This window comes from Leptodactylus fuscus, chromosome 9, assembly GCF_031893055.1.
Source record: "Leptodactylus fuscus isolate aLepFus1 chromosome 9, aLepFus1.hap2, whole genome shotgun sequence".
Taxonomy (NCBI): Eukaryota; Metazoa; Chordata; class Amphibia; order Anura; family Leptodactylidae; genus Leptodactylus; species Leptodactylus fuscus.
Window position 1 is genome coordinate 11,519,062 of NC_134273.1, and position 22,030 is coordinate 11,541,091.

General features: G+C 42.4%; 2 protein-coding genes across 3 annotated transcripts in view; one reads left to right on the forward strand and one right to left on the reverse strand.

The window, feature by feature from the left end:
• Positions 1-391: 391 nt before the first annotated feature.
• LHX8 (LIM homeobox 8) lies at positions 392-15,995 on the forward strand. Its single transcript, XM_075287801.1, has 9 exons — positions 392-466; positions 3,261-3,338; positions 6,901-7,068; positions 9,976-10,097; positions 12,105-12,325; positions 12,409-12,512; positions 12,722-12,817; positions 14,260-14,443; positions 15,907-15,995. The coding sequence occupies exons 1-9, from the start codon at positions 392-394 to the stop codon at positions 15,981-15,983; spliced, it is 1,125 nt and encodes a 374-aa protein (XP_075143902.1). The 3' UTR covers positions 15,984-15,995.
• A 4,397-nt stretch (positions 15,996-20,392) lies between these two features.
• SLC44A5 (solute carrier family 44 member 5) overlaps positions 20,393-22,030 on the reverse strand; it is an 87,369-nt gene continuing 85,731 nt past the window's right edge. For both annotated transcript variants that reach the window (XM_075287796.1, XM_075287794.1), the window contains one exon: positions 20,393-20,635. In XM_075287796.1, the coding sequence (XP_075143897.1) occupies positions 20,529-20,635 (107 nt within the window). In that variant the 3' untranslated portion in view covers positions 20,393-20,528. The remainder of the gene's footprint in view (positions 20,636-22,030) is intronic.

Genomic DNA, 22,030 nt, shown 5'->3' on the forward strand with positions numbered 1-22,030 from the left:
ATTAAACCTGTACAATAGAGTAATCTCAGCAGAGGGACTGCAAATCCCCAAATATCTGGTGAGCTATCTAAGGAAGTGTGGAGAACTACAAGCCTCAGCATGCTGTAAGCATATTATTCTCTGCATTGTTTTCCAGTGACATTGGCCCTGTCCCGGTGAAGCCCCCCAAGCAGGAGGGGGGAGGAGGGAGCAGTCTGCGGAGGTGCGGCCAGGCGGCTGCAGAAACCTTGTCTTGTCCTCTCTGGATCCTCCCACCTGCAAACAAAAACTTTTCATCTGGGAGGAGATCGGCAGTGGAAAAGGCTGTCAGGGAGAGAGGTGCTGGGGGTGACCGACGGGGGCCCCAGGAGCCTGGACCAGGGGGGATGTGAGGGCCCGGCCTGGCTGTGCCATGTATTGGAAGAGTGAGCAGATGTTCCTATGTAAATTGGAAGACAAGGATATCCCTGCTGTGCCAGCTGACCAGGTGAGGAAGCCTCCACATGTGTGTACAAGGGGGTGCAGTATGTATGTATGATAGACCGGATAGAGGCACGGACTGGAAATCTACAATATTCCAAAACTATCTATAGAATTCGTACAAATTCCAGGGACATCGAATCGGTAACATTTATATCTGTACTGTACATATTCTATATATGTGTGTATAGTCTATATACATGTCTGTATTTGTGTGTACATATCTTCTATACGTGTGTGTATATCTGGATGGGATATATATATATATATATATATATATATATATATATATATATATATATATGGTATTGCATGGCAGACAACAAACTTGTACAAGTACATGTATAGTATATACTGTATAGGAAGTCTGAGTGTAGTTTAATATATAATATATAGTATCCATCTCCCTAGTTCTATATCCCTCTATATAAAGTGTATATTAGTTAGAATAACATATATATATATTATTTTTTTTGTCTCAGTTGTTAGCTTTTCATAGTTAGAATACGTGTAGTTACATTCTATAGATTTCTCTTGTATACCTATAGACATGCGGAATGTATCGCAAACGTGTGTGTGTGTATATATATATATATATATATATATATATGTGTGTGTGTGTACATGAGGTTATAGATATATTACAAATGTACATTCTGAATATTTTCTTAGTCCTAGAAACTTTTGCTGATCACAATCTGTACATCGCTGCAGTCCTAGGTAGTTGTGCTATACTGTCTATATCTCTTATATCTTTCATATACCGTCCCCTATTCTATAGATCTCCATCTGTATTATACAGTATGTTCAGTCCTCTAAACTTTCTCTACATCTGGGTACAAATAATATATAGAGATGAGCGATGGATTTATTAAGTAGATTCGTCAGAACATTGGAGGAAAATAACAAAGTGACTCTGTCAATACCTGCAGTGTAATAGTAATAGCCTGTGTAATATATATCAGTGTAATATATTCTGTATAATAGTAATAGTATGTCTAATATATCCTGTATATAGATGTATAATAGTAATTGCATGTGTAATATATTCTGTATACATCAGTACGTGTAACATTAATACATAGTGTATACATCAGTACATTAGAAGCACGTGTAATATATTCTGTATAATATTAGTAATAGCATGTGTAATCTGTATATATCAGTAAGTGTAACATTAATACTTAGTGTATGCATCTGTACATAGAAGCATGTGTAATACATCATGTATATATCAGTACATTAGTAGTATGTCATAATACGTATATATGTGTGTTATATGTTCTAGAATATAACATATATATTAGTAGTAATATGCAGTGTATACCAGTAAACTGTAATAGTAACAGTAGTATGTACATATATGCCTGTATGTATGTATATATATATATATATATATATATATACACCAATAGTATATTACTAGTATGATGAATTGCTATATTGTTGTATGTTGCACTAGTAGTGTGTGCAGATAGTACTATACAATACAATGACAGCAATTTATACACACTAATTACATACATAGATGAGGTTGGATGATAATATACTTGGTGTGTATTAATAAATATACGGACCATATCGCACATAATCTAGTTAATATTAAGGAATACACGTTACATTAGTATTACAGTAATTGTATTAGTGTTAGATTGTTATGTGGGTGACATTAGTAATGTGTAATATATATATATATTAGTAATTCTTGCGGTGTTGTCCTTAGTGCAGGGCTAATAAATCTATCCGATTAGTGTGAATATAATCCGTATTTGTTCCGTATAAATCCGTGTATTTGCACTGGAGCCGCATCCTTCAGCACGGACTACTCCTCCCATCATCCTCCGGTAATACTGGATGTATGGGAGTGATAATTCTGCAAATGTGTACAGGGACTCATGGCACACCCTATATACATCGTCTGTGTGTGTGTGTATATATATATATATATATATATATATATATATATATATATATATATATATATATATAGTATTCCATAGGTGTATATAGTTGACTCTTCCTCCATACTTGTGAATGACGTTGTTGTCAGTGACAGTCCTGTGCAGTGTGAGGTGTCAGCCCGGCTGTGTCACGTAGCAGAGCTGAGTTCATCATTACAACTAGACCTGTGTGGGGGATTTGTACAGAATATGAGTGACCCTCCGTCTCTGTCCCATCTGAGGTGATATTAGAGGAGTGAGCCGGCCTATATTATACACTGTATGTATGTATATATATATATATATATATATATATATATATATATATATATATATATATATCATTGCACATATGAGTGTGTCAGGTCTCAGGCCGCTGGTCTCCTCAGACTCCCGCTATTCTCAGTCAGGTCTTTCCACTTTTTCATCTTCGTCCCCGCTTTTATTTTGGCCGGGTCTCTGGTGACGATCCCGTTATCCATCCCCCCCCCCCCCTTCCAGAACAATAAATGGGTCATCCCCAGGTGGAGGGCGCGGTGTAATCAGCGGCAGGTGGACCAGCGCATTTTATCGCCGTGGGGGGAGGAGGGGTATCGGGGGGTTAATTTGCAGCATTTTCATTCAAATCGTTTCCCCAAGCGGCGCAGAACCCGCGACAATTACACTCGAGTGCCCGATTATAAAACCTCTTCACCTTCCAGGGGTTACCCCATAGCGGAGCATTGTGTGCTGGCCAGCTGCACCGGGCGGCTCCTCCTGTAAGGCGGCGGCGGTGGAGGGGTTAATAAATGGGGCGGCTGTCACCTGGCCGGCGGGTGTACGCCCGGATTTTTCACTTTCTCCTTGCTCTTTCCTTTCCAGTTTACGTCCCTTATGTCGGAGGAGTGCGGGGCGGCAGCGTTGAGCATGGGCCGGAGCCGCAAGACCGAGGGCAGCCTGGTGAGTACTGCTGACATCCTCTGCACTGCTGTGAATGCAGCCTACACCACATGTCTCTGCTGGTTATCGCTGTAGACACTGCATAGCATGTCTGTATATGCTTGTTGTGTGATATATGTATACCCCATGTTCAATAATGACAGGCTCTGCTGCATCCGTATTGTGTCCGCATAAGGCCTTGTTCACACATTGCAGAGTTATTCAGTATTTTGCAAAAGTGTTATGAAGCCCCACACATTGGAAATATCCTAAATATCCTCAAATTTCTGCTTATACTGCTTTTATACATGCGCCGTCCTATCCGTTCTCCTGGGTTATAGCAGGACTGGAAAAAAAACGGATCCGTGAAATGACAAATGGTGACTAGAATGGGGTGTTTTTTGTTTTTTTTTTTCTGAAAGTGAGGAACAAAAGTTTGTCTTGCTGCGTTTCATCCTTGGGTGATTTCTGATGAATCTGCATCGGACAGACACACGGCATAAATGTTGGTTTTTGTTGCTCCGGCATCTGCACGAAGGGAAAAAACGGCGTCAAAAATTGCACAAAAATCTGCATCCAAGTTGCCGATTCAACGTCCTATTCTTCTGCCTCAAACTTTTGCTTCGAGCTCTGTTCACACTACTGTGCTGATGCGTATGCGATTTTCAGTATCTTCTACTTCTTCACGTAGGTCAGGCCGCGCTCGCCTGTGAACCTCGGTAGTGCGGACACATAATGGCGGTCATTTATCACTCAAGGCCCCTCATCCCGTGCGACTGTTTTAGTAAAACGTTATCATCAGTCTTACACAAGAGAACGCTTGTAGATATTGGGATTCAGGTGATGTCAAATCCTCAGTTTTTGGGGGGATTTTTTCCCGTACTAAAGTGCCGTAATACATAGTAATATATTACCTGACCGCGTTCTCTTACAAATAATAAAGTGGCGCAAATTGTGTAAGAAACCTCAAAATAAATCTGCAGCAGAAAACATCCAAAAATTGGGCAGAAATAGAAGAAAATTGGTGCAAAAAAACTTTAGAAATGCTGCAAATGTTTTTGTGTGTCCCTGGGACAGAATAGTCAGTGCGCTGATCTGCCTGGTAGTTGTGGCGGTTTTCTGGCTTCGGGGATGTGCGTGGGGTTTGTTTTTCTGTAGAGGGATACAGTGTTACAATGGTTGACACGTTTTTTCAACAAAGGTTAAAAATGGAGGAAAAAAAAATACATGATACAAAAAAAAAGTAACGGGATGGGTTTATGTTAATTGTCCCAGGCAACCAATCACAGCGCAGCTTTCAGTTTACCATGAATATGAATGGAGTGCGGGGCTGTGATTGTTTGCTAGGGACAACAGCTAGAAGACGGCTTCCTGAAATCTGCTGCCGCTTACGCACCGGTACAAAAGAGCGCAACGGAGAGAGACGCCGGGGACTTGTCATAGAGACACATGGACTGTGTTACAGGATACGAGAGCGCTGTGTACAGTCATGGCGGCGGCTGGTGTGTGTGTATGTATGTATGTGTGTATATATATATATATATATATATATATATATATATATATAGTGTGTATCTAGATATATAATTCTAATGTGTGTGCATGTATATGTATGTGTATATATATTACACATACACACATCAGAATTATATATTTGTTTTGTTTTTGTAAAGCGATCTGTTGAGATTTTTTCTTTTCTCGTGTTTTCTAAAACTTTTTTCTTTTTCCTCTTGGTTAGGGGTCTTCACACCGCCGTTAAATTTTTTTTCTTAAATGTAGATTATCAGCCCCATATAGAGATCACAATGTACATTTATTTTCTCCCCTATCAGTATGTCTTTGTAGAATGGGAGGAAATCCACACAAACACAGGGAGAACACGCAAACTCCTTGCAGATGTTGTTCCTGGCAGGATTCGAACCCAGGACTCCGGTGCTGCAAGGTTACAGCACTAACCACTGAGCCACCCTGTTGCCCCTACACACTACTGTTAATATTTTGTAATGGCCGCTAACAGAGCCGTCATAAATCCATTTACAAATCCTGTTGATTTCAATGGGATTTGATCTGTTGTTCACTAGTGTCCGTGTTATTTTTTATTTCTATTTATTTATTTTTTATTGGACGTCAGTGTCTGTTATTATAGGTTCTGTTTTTTATTTTTTTGTTATAGACCCCATCAGAACAGACATCCAACGGTAGTGGTTAAAACCGAAAAAAAAAAAAAAAAAAAAGTCTCAAATAGGACTAGGCAAGGAGATAGTAAATACCTGCCTCCTATTGAAGTCATTGTGAGACAGACGAAGCAGAAACTGCTGTAAGACACTGTGTGAACATCCCCTAACCATTCTGAAGCGGCCTGTCACGCTGGGTGGGGGTAGGGGGGTGTTAACAGGGCTGTACAAAACCTCAAGAGGCCAAATGACAAATTAGTTCCTGCTATGTCTGTACAGTATATCTATAGGTGTATGGTGCATGGTTGGGTGGACAGGGAGTGTGTGTAGCAGTAAATGTGTGTACAGAGATCTATATAGTGTACAAAAGATAAATGCGACATCAGACTCAATTGTAGATCCGATATGGTTGCATCGGACAAAACCCTGACTGCAAAGGGTCAACAATGTTCAAAAATTCACAAAAAAAGTATGTCCAGCAACCATTGAATAAAATATATCTTTTACTTTATCAAAAAATAAAAAGGAAACATCTTACATGCTCCAGGAACAAGACAGAAGACAAAATATCAGCTTACTCGTTTCGGGACATGTAAGCTGATATTTTGTCTTCTGTCTTGTTCCTGGAGCATGTAAGATGTTTCCTTTTTATTTTTTGATAAAGTAAAAGATATATTTTATTCAATGGTTGCTGGACATACTTTTTTTGTGAATCTATACAGTGTGTATATTAATAAATATGTATTGTTTCCTAGCCATCCCGTATCTTTCTTCCCTTTTTGGCTCATCCTGCTGTATTCTGTGCGCTCAGCGTTCATGTTGTGTATTCAATGTTGTAACTTGACATTTTCACCTTATGTACGACCTCTTACTATTGCTCTGAATATTGCAAAACCACAACTCCCATCATGTAAAAAGTTGCCGTTTTATAGCGGTTGGAGATGTTGTCACTGAGGATATATTCACTTGCTGCAGATTTTATAGCAGAAATCCATCAATGTACTGCCAATACGTCCTCCAATGAATAGGCCTGGTGGTTTTATTATTATTATTATTATTATTATTATTATTATTATTTTCAATCTCTATCAAATGTGAATATCTTCTTATGACGTCGTTCATCCTCATTGAGAACGCATCAGCGACCCTGGGCACTCCAGCTGTTGTGACACTACAACTCCCAGCATGCTCCGTTCACTTCGGTGGGAGCACTTGCTGGCACTTGTAGTTCCACAACAGATGAAGTTGATGTCCCAAAGACTTGGCCACTTAGAAGGATGTCTATAGAGGATCATTTCCTAAACCTAACCCCCTCCCAGACCCCCTAGATGTGCGTTTCCTATACTTTTGACCTATTGCAGTCTATAACATACACTTAATGTCTGACTCCTTCTCTCTCGTCTCCTCAGCTGCAGGGAAGCCCCGGGGCGGCGCTGGACGAGGATTCTTGTTCTTCGGCTCCTCTGTCTCCAGTCTCGTTGTCTTCTCCTCACTCCATGCCATCTTCAGGCCACACGCAAGGGAAAAGTATCTGTAGCAGTTGTGGGATGGAAATCGTAGATAAATACCTGCTGAAGGTGAGACGTGCGCCACGTGGGCGGCAGAATAACGCGGTGTGCGGTTATAGAGGAAGTGACGTCTCTTGTTTCATGCATTGTGATGGCAGGCGCGATATTTCTTCATCGACGTCTTCTGGAACTTTGTAGACTTTCTTACTACTCTGTTGATTATTTTGAGGGGGCGCAGAGCTGGTTAATGCCACTAGATCCTGAACGCTAGCCCTCCCCTCTTCGTCACGTGAAATGGGGGTCCTTGTGTCTTTACCCACAGGTACGGACCCTATAACCTCACGGGCTGACTATGTGAATTTTTCTTCCCTGGGCAGTGTTTTGGTACTTGTGGCTGTGCAGATATTGCAGGACTACAACTCCTATCATGTGTTGGTTGTAGTATTTGCAGCGCGTAGTGATGTATATAAGGGTTTCTGGAGGTCCTTGGATTGTATTTGGATACGGGGCTATGCCCTATGGAAAACCAAACCTATGTCTATACACAAATTGTCGTAAATGTCTTGTGCGTTGTCCGTGTGTTGTCGCAGACCTTCAGTTTACATATAGAAATATCCCAAAATGAGCTGCTTGTGACTATTGTCGGTACGGTCGCTGTATTTCTGATGGTTTGGTCCCCGCGGCTTCCTCTTGTCTTGTCACTGTTCAGGGCAATGTGTCATCTCCATCATTGTGATACAAGTCACGCTCTCATCCGAAGACCTGAGCTGTCTCTTTAATGGTTCAGACATGTCTAATACCTGACCGGCAGCAGGAGAGGTTCCCTATGAGTTACAGATCATGGACAGTCCCCTCTGGATATATGTGATGCACAGTATATACTTCAGTCATTGACTATAGAGTAGCAGAGCTGACTTGGTCATTTAGGAATAGTGGAGTCAACTTGTGTACAAGGACGCATCCTCCAAATATATGTTGGCACTGCTTTATCTCTCTTTTTGGAACAACTGTGAATAATCTCTTAGGATCCAGCATGCCCATACATTATACAGACACCCCAATGTAATGCTTGATCTCTCCTCTGGTGGCGCTGCACAAGAATTGAACACCTGCTGCTGGTAGAGGGCCATTGATATGATGGGCAGTAGATCAGTTTGGTAAAACGTGGATTGTGCATGGCTCTGTGGTTTAGTCCTAGTCGTCCTATCCAGCGTCGTCCCAAATCTGTTCCTTCTGGCATCTAAATGGCGCCATACATTCCAGCATGTATAAATAAACACGACCGCGGGGAAGGAGGCGCTCTGCGTACAACGTATACATTCTGTAGGCGGCCGGATCTACATACATGGCTGCTGACCTCCAGGCAGAAAGGATCAGGTCTAGGTTTCATGTATACAGATGTAGCAGAGCTCATCGTGTCATTGTTGTGATCACATCAGCAGTCCTATGTAAAGCTGCAGCTAACTCCTAATATAACGCATTCAGCTCTGCTACATGTGTATGGCTGGCTTGTAGCTCGGATCAGCTGGATCTCTCCCAGTTCACACGTCAGCTCTCGCTATCCGGGGACTTGTTGGCTGACATCTGAACTTGTAACGTTAAGTGTTTGTGTCCAGAATCTGAGACTGTAAGCGATTCCTCTGGCTGGACGAAACAATGGTGATGTCCAAGGGTAACAAACCTGACTGTAGAAAGTGGCCAGGGCTTGTCTTATAACGGGGAGAGGACACAGGAGCTGGCGCGTGTCTGTAGGATTCTCCTGCCGCTACAATTTCCTATATTTCAGTTTATTCTAATATCTTACACCCCTAGTTCTGTATTTGACATGGATTTTGTGATTGGTTTTCCACGTTAGAGCTACAGTGAGGCCAATACGGCAGGCATAGATTTTTATTTTCATTCACACCGTGCAGTTAAAGGTCAGGTTTGTCCACGGGTATTAACCTTTAAGATGATGAGACTGGGACACAAATAAGAGAGGCTGATGCGTTGCTTTGGTTGGTAGGATCCTAAATCTGTGGTTATGGCCTAGTGATCTGTTCCCGGTGTAAGTGTGATATACAGGGAGACCACAGGGAGGCGACCTCACCAAGATTGCATTGATAAGTTTTTATTTAGGGGGGTGGTCTTATAGAAGTTGGACAATATGCAGAATATAGGGTGGGACTGGAGAATCCATCACAGAAAGCTTGTCTAGATGGGGCAACACGGCGGCTCAGTGGTTAGCACTGCAGCCTTGCAGCGCTGGAGTTCTGGGTGCGAATCCCGCCAGGAACAACATCTGCAAGGAGTTTGTATGTTCTCCCCGTGTATGTTTGGATTTCCTCCCATTCTACAAAGACATACTGATAGGGGGAAAAAAATGTACATTGTGATCGTTATATGGGGCTCACAATCTACATTAATGAAAAAAAAGCTTGTCTAGATGAAGGGGCTGTTTTGTTTTTTTTGGAAAGCTTTCACTTTGTGCCCCTTTGTTGGTATCCCTCATATATTGTTCTAGTGCCATATTTATGATGCCCATGTTTTGTCCATATGGTTGTTTAGATAACCCTGCTATACAATGCTCCCCCCTCTATATACTATGCAGTGTGTGTATACCGCCATACTGGGCTCCGATAACCTACAGGGACCACAAGTTCGTTTTCCGTGGTGCTCGGTCTGGTGTGGCAGCTATTCTACTCTGTGACCGCACTTCTCGCCCCATTACAATACTCGTGTAAGGCAGAGGTCACACGTTGTGTAGTTCTTGTTGCTTGTGCAGACGTTGCTGCAGTTTTTGAGCCAAAACCAAGAGGTGCTTCATAAGGAAAGGGAAATATAAGACTCTCCTACTTCTCTCTCCCCCCAAATGCAATCCTGGATTTGGTGCAAAATCTGCAGTAAAAATTGCAGCTTATTTGCTGTGTGTGGCCTCGGCCTAGAAGAGGCGAAATCTGTAATGTTAACCCATTGTGTGCCTTGTCCTCCCTGCAGGTAAACGATCTGTGCTGGCACGTCCGCTGTCTGTCCTGTAGTGTGTGCCGGACGTCCCTGGGGAGACACACCAGCTGCTACATCAAAGATAAAGACATATTCTGCAAACTTGATTATTTTAGGTACTATTCATGTATGTATTCATTACAACCATGCGACTGTCACTTCCTCCATACTTCACCCTTGTATTCAGAGTCTTATGTTCACTGCTTGTTTAACCGCAAGAGGGCAGATTTATTAAAATAGTTGCCCATAGAGGCATCGGTTCTGATAAATCTCCCGCTTCTTGTGATGTTTGTATGGTATAAATCCCAATAAATGCAAATATTAAGCAGATTGGACTGGGGGTGAATGTCTCTACAACATGTCTTAAGTGTGTAGCATGCATACTTGGCATAAATGAGCTGATGCAAATGTATAGCAATATAAAGGGGCTGTGTGTGTATATGGATATCTATCTATCTATCTATCTATCTATCTATCTATCTATCTATCTCCTATCTATCTATCTATCTATCTATCTATCTATCTATCTATCTATCTATCTATCTATCTCCTATCTATCTATCTATCTCCTATCTATCTATCTATCTATCTATCTATCTCCTATCTATCTATCTATCTATCTCCTATCTATCTATCTATCTATCTATCTATCTCCTATCTATCTATCTATCTATCTATCTATCTCCTATCTATCTATCTATCTCCTATCTATCTATCTATCTCCTATCTATCTATCTATCTCCTATCTATCTATCTATCTATCTATCTATCTATCTATCTATCTATCTATCTATCTATCTCCTATCTATCTATCTATCTATCTCCTATCTATCTATCTCCTATCTATCTATCTATCTATCTATCTATCTATCTCCTATCTATCTATCTCTCCTATCTATCTATCTATCTATCTCCTATCTATCTATCTATCTCCTATCTATCTATCTATCTTCTATCTATCTCCTATCTATCTATCTATCTCCTATCTATCTATCTATCTCCTATCTATCTATCTATCTCCTATCTATCTATCTCCTATCTATCTATCTATCTATCTCCTATCTATCTATCTATCTCCTATCTATCTATCTATCTCCTATCTATCTATCTATCTATCTATCTATCTATCTATCTATCTATCTCCTATCTATCTATCTATCTATCTCCTATCTATCTATCTATCTATCTATCTCCTATCTATCTATCTATCTATCTATCTCCTATCTATCTATCTATCTCCTATCTATCTATCTATCTCCTATCTATCTATCTATCTATCTATCTATCTCTCTCCTATCTATCTATCTATCTCCTATCTATCTATCTATCTATCTATCTCCTATCTATCTATCTATCTATCTATCTATCTCCTATCTATCTATCTATCTATCTCCTATCTATCTATCTATCTCCTATCTATCTATCTCCTATCTATCTATCTCCTATCTATCTATCTCCTATCTATCTATCTCCTATCTATCTATCTATATCTGGGCTGACCACTGGCTCTCCCCAACAATTAACACTTCTCTACTGCAAATGTTACCATTCTCTGCAGTGCCTCCACAGGAGAAGTGAAGCATTACATGGCTGGGTCCTCCAGAGTGGTTACTTAGGGTTAGTTCACACGAGGCTAGTGACTGCGTATTCTGGTCCTGATTTTTGACATGGGAAGCCGCGTGAGAATAGGACCAAAATGCATCTGTCGCGGCTTCCCTCTCCAGAGTAGTCCCAAATGAATGGGCCTAGTCAGGAGGATGCTGTTGCGAGGTGGATGCTGGGGCTGAATCCGCAGCGGAGTCCGCCTGAAGAAAGGGCAGCTCGCTTCTTTTTTCCGTGAGCCAGAACATACCGCTCACGGAAAAAAGAATGCTAGTGGTCTGCATAGACCTTCATTGTGAGGGGGCAAATTTGGAGGTGGGTTCGACGTCAATCTGCCCCGTGTGAACGAGCCCTTAAGATCCCTGCTTCTCTCTGCTCTAATAGATCTTCTCACAATGACCTAATGGGTTACTTAGTTAGTTTGGGGACAGTAAAATTGTACGTTATGTCGATAAATACAATGCGTGTTTTGTACGCCATATTTTATGTTGCACATAGTAATGTGTCGTCTTTCCACGTAGGCGATATGGAACACGGTGCTCGCGTTGCGGCAGACACATCCACTCCACAGACTGGGTGAGGCGAGCGAAGGGCAACGTCTACCACTTGGCATGCTTTGCCTGCTATTCCTGCAAGAGACAGCTTTCTACGGGGGAAGAGTTTGCTCTGGTGGAGGAGAAGGTTCTCTGCCGCGTGCATTACGACTGTATGCTGGATAACCTAAAGAGAGCGGTGGAAAACGGTGCGTGCCTCCGCCACACCAGGACCGGGCGCTCATGGAATGCAGCAAAAATGTCAATTATTTTTTTTCCCTTTTCTTTTCAGGGAATCGGGTTAGTGTGGAAGGGGCTTTGTTGACGGAGCAGGATATTAATCAGCCGAAACCAGCTAAGAGGGCCCGGACAAGTTTCACCGCAGATCAGCTCCAAGTAAGTTACTGTGGGGCTCTGTGTACATCCAAACCTACAGTAAAGAGGGGTGCAGGGAAGGCGAAGTGACAGGAAGTGTTGTCATGGTAGCCGCTGCATAGGTGTGAGCATTTACATGATGTATACAACCTTGCTAAGATCCCGCATGTGTATTCATAGCTCTGGGTTTTTGCCACACTGAAAACCTTGTATTTTCCATCTGCTTATAGGTTATGCAAGCACAGTTTGCTCAAGACAACAACCCTGATGCACAGACGCTACAGAAGTTGTCAGAAAGGACAGGTCTTAGCAGGCGCGTAATACAGGTAGCAGATGTTTATATCAGAGACTTAACGTTTTGCTTTTGAGGGGTTTTGGTTTTTTTTTTTATTTTAATTTTTGCTGCCATTCATCTCAGTGCAGATTCTGTATGACTTATTGTAAATGGAAGCTTGAGATGTAATGTTATGTCTTCATACACGAGGTGTCTACATCATATGCTAGCAATTTATGGTGGGGGAGTTGGAGACGCAGGCTGCAATGTGCAGTTATTTACTAACTACAAGGGGGCCCCAGATTTACACATGATTAAAGGGAATCTCCCTTAAAACCTAATTTTCAGTTTATATATGGAATTTCTCTGAATACATAATGGAGTCACTGTGTACATACATTACTTATTATACTCCAGAGCTGCGCTCACTATTCTGCTGGTGCAGTCACTGTGTACATACATTACATTACTTATCCTGTATTATACTCCAGAGCTGCGCTCACTATTCTGCTGGTGCAGTCAGTGTACATACATTACATTACTTATCCTGTATTATACTCCAGAGCTGCGCTCACTATTCTGCTGGTACAGTCACTGTGTACATACATTACATTACTTATCCTGTATTATACTCCAGAGCTGCGCTCACTATTCTGCTGGTGCAGTCACTGTGTACATACATTACATTACTTATCCTGTATTATACTCCAGAGCTGCGCTCACTATTCTGCTGGTGCAGTCACTGTGTACATACATTACATTACTTATCCTGTATTATACTCCAGAGCTGCGCTCACTATTCTGCTGGTACAGTCACTGTGTACATACATTACATTACTTATCCTGTATTCTACTCCAGAGCTGCGCTCACTATTCTGCTGGTGCAGTCACTGTGTACATACATTACATTACTTATCCTGTATTATACTCCAGAGCTGCGCTCACTATTCTGCTGGTGCAGTCACGGTGTACATACATTACATTACTTATCCTGTATTATACTCCAGAGCTGCGCTCACTATTCTGCTGGTACAGTCACTGTGTATATACATTACATTACTTATCCTGTATTATACTCCAGAGCTGCGCTCTCTATTCTGCTGGTGCAGTCACTGTGTACATATATTACATTACTTATCCTGTATTATACTCCAGAGCTGCGCTCACTATTGTGCTAGCTCACTCTTTAGGTCTCTGGTGATTTGCATTCTGGGAAGTGACATCATTATACCACTACTTGGCTGAGTAGTCGGGATTTCCCTGATGTGTATGATAATATATATTCTCAGTCCTAGAATATACAATTATATACATTTAGCCTGATGGTTTTCCATAACCCAGTAAACGCTTTTGTTGGTACCTTCTTGTTCACCCATTGCAAAGACTCAGCAGTGCCACAATGTCCCTGGTTAGGACTCTGCCTGTGTTCAGCGACATACTGTATATCCTTCTGCTCTCCGCTGATCTCCTCTTACCTTCTGATCCCGGTACCAGGTCTGGTTCCAGAACTGTAGAGCGCGTCACAAGAAGCACGTCAGTCCTACTCACTCCTCAACTGCACCAGTTACAGCCATTCAGTCCTCAAGGCTTTCTCCACCAATGATGGATGAAATGACCTACTCTGCATACGTACCTCAAGATGGGCCCATGCTGACCGCCCTGCACAGTTACATGGACGGTGAGTAGGTCATGTAGTATAGCGATACTGTCCCATCTAAGTGAATGAGACTGAGCATCCCAAGTACAGCCACTACGACCTGTATGGTGATATTCAGTGAAGAGGCTGTAGCACTCACCTGAGCTGATCAGTAGAGGTGCTGGGTGTCAGACCTCCACCAATCACATGGCTACAATTGATATGTCAAGACCTAGACAACTCCTTAACCCCCCTGTGCCATTGACCTTGCATTCTGGAAATCAGCGATGTTTGAGGATGAGTGATGTACGCCACCTACAGCTCAGACATGACAGCTCGCCTTCATGCACGATCTATTGGAAGATCTTTCTAAGCTAAGGCCGCAGCAGACCCACCTGCAGCAACAATAACCTGTAGTCCTCTCTTGTATGCTGAGGCTTTCACAGATGGTTTCATGTGACTGGCTGGAGTCGAACCTTTTGCATTGCAGAGATGGAAATCCATAGCTAAACTTGCAGCAGTTGTCACTTTGAGGCAGATTTATTAAGACTGGTGTATCATGTCAGTCTTAATAAAAAATCTCCAACTGGTGCGGGAAACGACTGATTTATGTAGAGGCTTTGACCTCCTCTTTATAAATCAGCTGCACATCCCAGCGCCAGAATGGAAATCTACACTGGCTTGGGATCGGCCTAGATTTCCAACGTAACTTGCACCGAAATACTGGTGTGAATTATAATGCCCCTGCCCAATGTGGTGAGCAAAGCATAGAATGTGTATAGTGGTGCACAAGAAAGGGGTTTGCAACAAATCTGCATCAATGTCGCCCCTCTGTCAGAAAACGAGTGCAGGGAGATAGCTAAATTTCCCCCGTATGGTGCAGAATTATTTGTTTGGTTTAATCCCATCCACTTTACTGTTGCTGGGGAATAAATGCAAGCGATTCCGGCAAGGCATATGCTTTAGTTTCTCTTCCTAGGAAGTTACATCACATCTACTGGTCACATGGCCATGCTGAACCTCAGCCCTATTAACCCCAATGACTAACTATGGTGTCCACTCTGAAGCTGAGCAAATGCACTAGCTGCCGGATCTGTGCTGTTTCACACAGCGGAGACCCGGCAGCATTGCCCGTAATCAGAGATGATACAGATCACGGGCATTTGACTACGGCATCTGAGTGGTTACTTTCACTTTCCCTATCATGTTCAGTAATGCAGCGACGTGATCGCGGGGGCCGTCCCGTTACCTGCCATAGTACTAGAACTACGGATGCCTGCAGCAGGCTTCAAGCGTTACATAGCAAATCAACCAGTCTATGGCACAAGTGATCTGAAGATCACATAGTCAAGCCCTGCGGGGGGTGGGGGGCTAAAAAAATTTGGACTTAATTTGGCAGGAAGTGATGTCACTTCCTGAGTCATGGGCGTGGCCATGTTTTGTAATCTTGTCTATCCCGTCATCTTTCCTATATAACGTGACTTTCTTCTTCTTCGTCTCCGCAGCTCACTCTCCAACTCCTATTGGTCTTCAGTCGCTCCTGCCGCACTCCATGGCACAGCTACCTATAAGTCACGCATAAACTTCACTTCCATTTTTTCTCTTTTTTTTTTTTTTCCAAGAATGTAAATGTTTGGTTAAAAAAAAATCTGGAGTCATTTATTGTGTATAAAATAGAATGAAGATCATTAGTTATTTTTATAACTCCTTTCTATGCTGAACTACACGGCCCGCAGCTCACGTGTCCCTCAGCACCATGGCTGCCAGCGGCTCCGCCTACACGTGACAGACCCATGACCCGTGTGTCGCCGCCCCTCCTCCTTCTATGAGTATTATTGCGCCACTAAGTTCCCGACTCGCGCGTTTTTTGTTTTTTTTTTTCTCGTATTGTCTGGAATTAGTCCAAACTTAGTTCTGTTTGTTTATTTATTTGTCATGGAGAGAGCACTTTGCCAAAAAGAAGAGGAAAAAAGAAAAAAAAAAAAAAAAGAGACTGACAAGTGTGCAAAAAAATGTTTACAATTTTTTTGTGAAATTGTATTTTTCATTATTGTGTATCTGTAAATTATTACAAAAGTGCATATGTATGTTGATTTGCTTTAACAGTTCTGAAATTTTTTTTATTTTTTTTTCATCTGTGAACTGACAAAATTCAGTTGGATATTTTATTTTTTTTTTCATTTTTTTTTTTTTTTACTTTTTTTTTTTTTTTTTTTTTCAAGCAAACTGAATAAAGCTTTGATTACATCCTGGCAAAGTCTCGGTTTGTTGAGATTGGAATTGTCGTATGACTAGACGTTGCGTCTTGTAAAAAAGGCTCTTTGAGGCTACTTTTGGGTAGTGTACCTCGAGGCGAGAGCTCATTGACTTAGACAAACCTTGATGATGCATTTTTGCCCAGCTGACAGATTTCGAGAGGACGACTGAGACATGAGATAATTTCAATTAATTGCTGATTAAGTCGTTGTGATATAGTTGCTAGGTGTTCAGAACAGACAGAAGGGGGTTGTGCCATGCTGAAATTTTGGAAAACAAGGTGAACATACCTGTTCTTACACAGACGCCCACAGCTGTCTGTGTCCATCCGTGTGTGGTGTTCGCTGTCCCGCTTCTCTTGCCACTCAGTAGCCATCCGGTATCTTCACAATGCCACTCAGAAGAACAGCTTGGATCTCATGAGCTGCAATGTACAATCTGCACTAGGCCCAACCATTACTGGTTGTAGTCTGCACCGTTGGGAAGGAAATCATTTGGGTACTTGTCTTTTTATTTATTTTTGTGCATGGGGACAGGTGGTATTCCTAGTGGACATTACTTTCAGGGGCACAATGGGGAAACCTTGTCTTTGTATGTTTTGAAGGCCTTTGGCTTTCGGGGCTATCAATATGCCCACGGCAAACTACACTGGGTCAGACCAACATAGTCCTCCCTACCTAATACCTAACCCTTCCCCTTCAGTGCAATTGTATGTGGTGGTAAAGCCCCAGTATGGCACGGCCGGTGCCGTCAATGCATTATGCCCTCAACGTGTTTAGCTACACTCGTAGCTGCTCAGGAGAGACTAAGATTTTTTGGGAGAGAACAGATAAAGATGTGCGGTAAAAAATGCATTTCCTGGGACCTTGATGGTAGGTCCCAGTACTCGCAGCAGGTCTGACGCCGTCCACTACACTCTCAGGGTTTAAATGGACCCAGTTCTGGGAGACGACCGCGCCTCCGCTGGCTCAGCCAATCAGATGCCATTATGGCTGAGTACATCATCCGGCAATACCAGGTGGGAGGAGTCAGGACGTGACCCGAACAAGGTAAGTACCCAATTTGTCCAATATAGTTTGATGGTACTACCGCACCCAATGTACTACATTCTGAGGCGGCCACTGCGTCAAAATCTGATCCAAAAAACTCCCGTGTGAACCCAGCCTTAAGGGGATTTTCACGACACTGAATTTGAGGCAGATTCCACCTCCAAATTTTTTGCCCTTAGTGGGATTTGAACACCAGGACCCCAGCGCTGCAGGGCTGCAGTGCTACCCACTGAGCCACTGTGTGGCCCCTCCTCTATTAACTTTAAGCTGATGTTTGGTTTGTCACTTCCTCCCGATTGCTCAGGTGCAGAATGTGATGCAACTTCATCAAGCAGAAAGTTTTCAGTTCCAAATTTCAGAATGTGAATTTTTCTGCAAGGAATAATTCTCCCAGGTGAATGCCCCCTTAATGATGGGGCACTATCGGAGCAATATATTAGGCTGCTGTTCTGTTCATTTGTATCAGTCACAGAAAAATACTTACAAATATATTTTTAAAAAAATCTTTTATTTTTTTAAATACAATAAAATTTTACATTGTAGAACGTAAGCAAAAAAATATACATTAAAACCAATCTTGTATCTTCCAATGGATTCTGCACAGCAGATGGTACCGCTAGTCCTCCGACATGTGCTGCCCTGCCTATAGTAAGGTACGATGCTGCAGGCTCCAGTCTAGTCGGCCTACAAACTTATTTTGGGCATTGACTTCGAAGGGTAACCGTTCCTTAAATACGTAATTCTGTAGAAATCAAACGTTCTCCAACTTTCTAATATAATCTGGGGATATTTATTGAGCCCGGTGCTGTACGATTTTGCTTTATTTTTGTGCAAAAAGTTTCACTTTTTGAATTGTATGGCTATGTTCACACTACTACCCTGTTTCCCTGAAAATAAGACAGTGCCTTATATTAAATTCTCTTCCGAAATATATGAGCTGTCTTATTTTCGGTGGATGTCTTATGCAGCGGCTGGAGCGAGGGACAATCGGCAGTTGCCGGTTGTAGGTGGTCCAGGAGGTGAAGGGGGGGGGGGATGACTTATTTTTGGGGAAACAGGGTACATCTGTCTGCTGTCATCCATCATAGGAGCAGAGTGAGGGACAAAGATGGCGTCCCCTCCATCCGTGTCTGTTTCCATTGTCTCTAACTTAAAGGACATGGTGGTCGCCTCCAGACAGAAGTGATAGGCTATAGTCACATGACCGTCAATGTCATCTCTTTTATACACCCACCGACCTGCAACTTTATCTATATTCTAGGGAATTAGGGCCCGTGCACACGACGCAACACGGCGTTGATTCTGACACATAAACTCGTGTCAGAACAAGTGCTGCAAAACAGAATCCCATTCACTTCAATGGGTAGCGGGCGTAAGGCGGAACTCATTGAAGTCAATGGGATTCTGTTTTGCAGCACTTGATTTACCTATCAGATTCAACACCACGTTACAACATGTGCCCAGGCCCTTACTTGTAAACTTGACGCATCCCCTTTAAGGGACTTATTCTGATTACTGCTATTCATTATTGTATAAGATTTTGGCACAGATTTAGAACATCATTTTATTCATTGTGCTGTGATTTTTTTTTTTTGCAAAAATATAATTATATAATAAAATCAAATAGAATATATTATCAGAAATTTTTAAATTATTGAGCGAGTGTCACCCGATTGTAATGTGGGGGGCTAATTCACACCCGTATTATGGTTACAACTCATTGCCCAACCATCAGATTAATAACAAACGAACATCATAGGCTGAGGAGTAACTTGAAGTTGCTGGGCCCAAAAATCAGTAACAGGACCCCCCCTAAGTACGGTGTATAAAACTAAGAGGCACTCCAATTTAAAAAAAAAAAAAAAAAATTAAAGAAAACCCACCCCTGAAATGTTATTGAATAACATAACTGCTTCATTGTGAAGTTATGTGCTCCCCTCCGGAGCACTGAACTCCTCTCTGCCCTCTGACTTGCAATGTGGGTCTGACCTCTTGTTCACACGAATACTGTGTACATCAAGAAGTTCTGATCTGACTACTATAGACCTGTAGAAGCAGAGGAGGGTGTCAGTGCTGCAGAGGGGAGCACATAACTTCACACAAAAAAATGGTAAGTTATTGAATAACATTGGTCCTTATAATACCATTGTGGTTTTTTTGTCCATTTGGGCCAAGCCTTTCACAATATTGTGAAATCTGAGTGTCTGCAAGAAATCCTATTTGTATTCTATTCATAATTTGTGGGTCACGGTTAAACTCGCCAAGGCGTACAGAAAAATGGGGTGTGTTTATTTTCCCCAGAAAGAAGACTGCTCGTGTCTATTTACTTGAATGAGACTGAGATTCAATATTTACTTCAATGGAGTTGAGCTGCAATACCAGACTCTACCCGTGGACAAGGGTGGCACTGTTTCTGAATGAAAGCAGCCATGTTTTGTAATCCTGTACACCCCCTTTAACTATAGCATGGTAGGTAACCCAAAGCATGTAGCGGATCCTTTTTTTTAGACGTTCTATACATCTATTTAACCCTAGAATGGCACTTTATTTATTTACAACCAGGCAACTTTTTGACCTCCAAGATTAATCAAAAATATTCTATGGCTGTGGACGACCTCTTGTAGTCTCCTACCATACTTATTGGCCATGGCAACCAATCACGGCACGCAATGATAGGTGAGCTCTGATTGGTTGACATGGGCACTAAGGTCTCCTTTTCCGAGGCCCTTTAAGACTTGACTATATTTTGTTTCACGTCTTCCGGCGCCGTCCATGGTGACGTTGGTCTATAAGGCTTTGGTATATAATACGGTTAGAGGCGGTCACTGCGGTTTGGCCGGGGTATTGTGTTTGTTCAAGATCTTCATCAAGGTTTTATTCATAAAATAGGGTTTTTCGGCGGAGCCGTCGTGTCTCTCCAGATCTTCCACTAGGAGCAAAAATTAATACAAAATGAGTGATCAATGGCGCAAAAATGACGGGCGGCGAGACCTGGAAGCGCTGGAGACAAACCCGATACCTTCATCCAGTGCTGATAACTTACCTTTATTGTATGTGGAGCTCCTGATACAAAGCTCCAAACCCTCTGCATAGACACAATAAGATTCTCCCTACCATCAGCCGCTATATATACTATACACTGAATTAGAAGGGTTTTGTGACCCTCGGCCAAGTGCCCATTGGCCTTATGGGAGGTACATTTTTGGATCACATCAGACATCCCATTGACTTTGAAGGGTATTCCAGGCCTATGGTATTGAACGCCACTTCCTGTTCTCAGGAAATGACATCACACCCATTGGTCACATGGCCAAGCTCCAGCTCTATCTTATTCAAATGACCAGGAAGTAGTTGCAATACCAAACACAGCCACTAGACAAGGTGTTACAAGAAAAGAGGGAGTGACACCGAGAGCCTGAGTGTAGTATTAAACTAGATGTTATTGAGATGTCTTAAATAAAGTCGTTATACCGGATGACCTCTCACCTTTTGGGGTTGTGTTGGTCACAACACCCTATAGAGCATGTAGATACCCAGGTGAGGGTGGCAGCGGTTCAACCTGTTTAACACTGGAAATCGAGAGAACAAAGGAAAACAACCACATGGACCTGAGTCCACAACAGGGAATCCGCGCTCACTGGTAGATTGAGGAAGTGCCGGGTTGACAATCCAAACAAACACCTTTCAATGGGATGAATAAAAACAGAAAAGCACAACGCGTTTCAGGCCACCTATAAGCCCTTTCTCAAGAGCAGAGTAACAGGTCACGTTGGCCCAGATGCGTCACAGCCCAACGTGACCTATTACTCTGGACTTGAGAAAGGGCTTATTGGTGGCCTGAAACGCGTTGTGATTTATTTTTTTTATTCATCCCAATAAAAGGTGCTTGTTTATTTGGATTGTCAACCCGGCACTTCCTCAATCTACCAGTGAGTGCGGATTCCCTGTTGTGGACTCAGGTCCATGTGGTTGTTTTCCACTATACAAGGTGTGGCGCTGTGCTTGGTAAGTAGTGAAGAGACCTCAGCAATCAATATCCTGGTCCTGGAATATCCCTTTAAGGCTGAGTTCACACGGGGTATTTTGGTCAGGCCGTATCCGTATCTCTGGGAGCCGGTCCCGGAAAAAAGAAGCGAGATGTTCATTCTTCAGGCCTATTCGCCTCGCGATTCGGCCTGAAGACACTCCCTTCTCTTGACTAGGCCCATTCATTGGAGTGGAGTGCACGTCTGGAGGCTGGTGCACTGCACCAGCATTCAGTCGTGGCTACCCGTTTTTTTTTGGTCCGGAACCTGAGGCGGCCTCTGATTTTGGCGGCCCCTCC

Bases quoted from the DNA above. Each gene is read 5' to 3' on its own strand.
- LHX8 (XM_075287801.1), top strand. From the start codon at position 392: ATGTATTGGAAGAGTGAGCAGATGTTCCTATGTAAATTGGAAGACAAG. The intron at 467-3,260 runs GTGAGGAAGCCT...TTTCCTTTCCAG, and splicing joins CTGCTGTGCCAGCTGACCAG to TTTACGTCCCTTATGTCGGA. The intron at 12,513-12,721 runs GTAAGTTACTGT...ATCTGCTTATAG, and splicing joins TCACCGCAGATCAGCTCCAA to GTTATGCAAGCACAGTTTGC.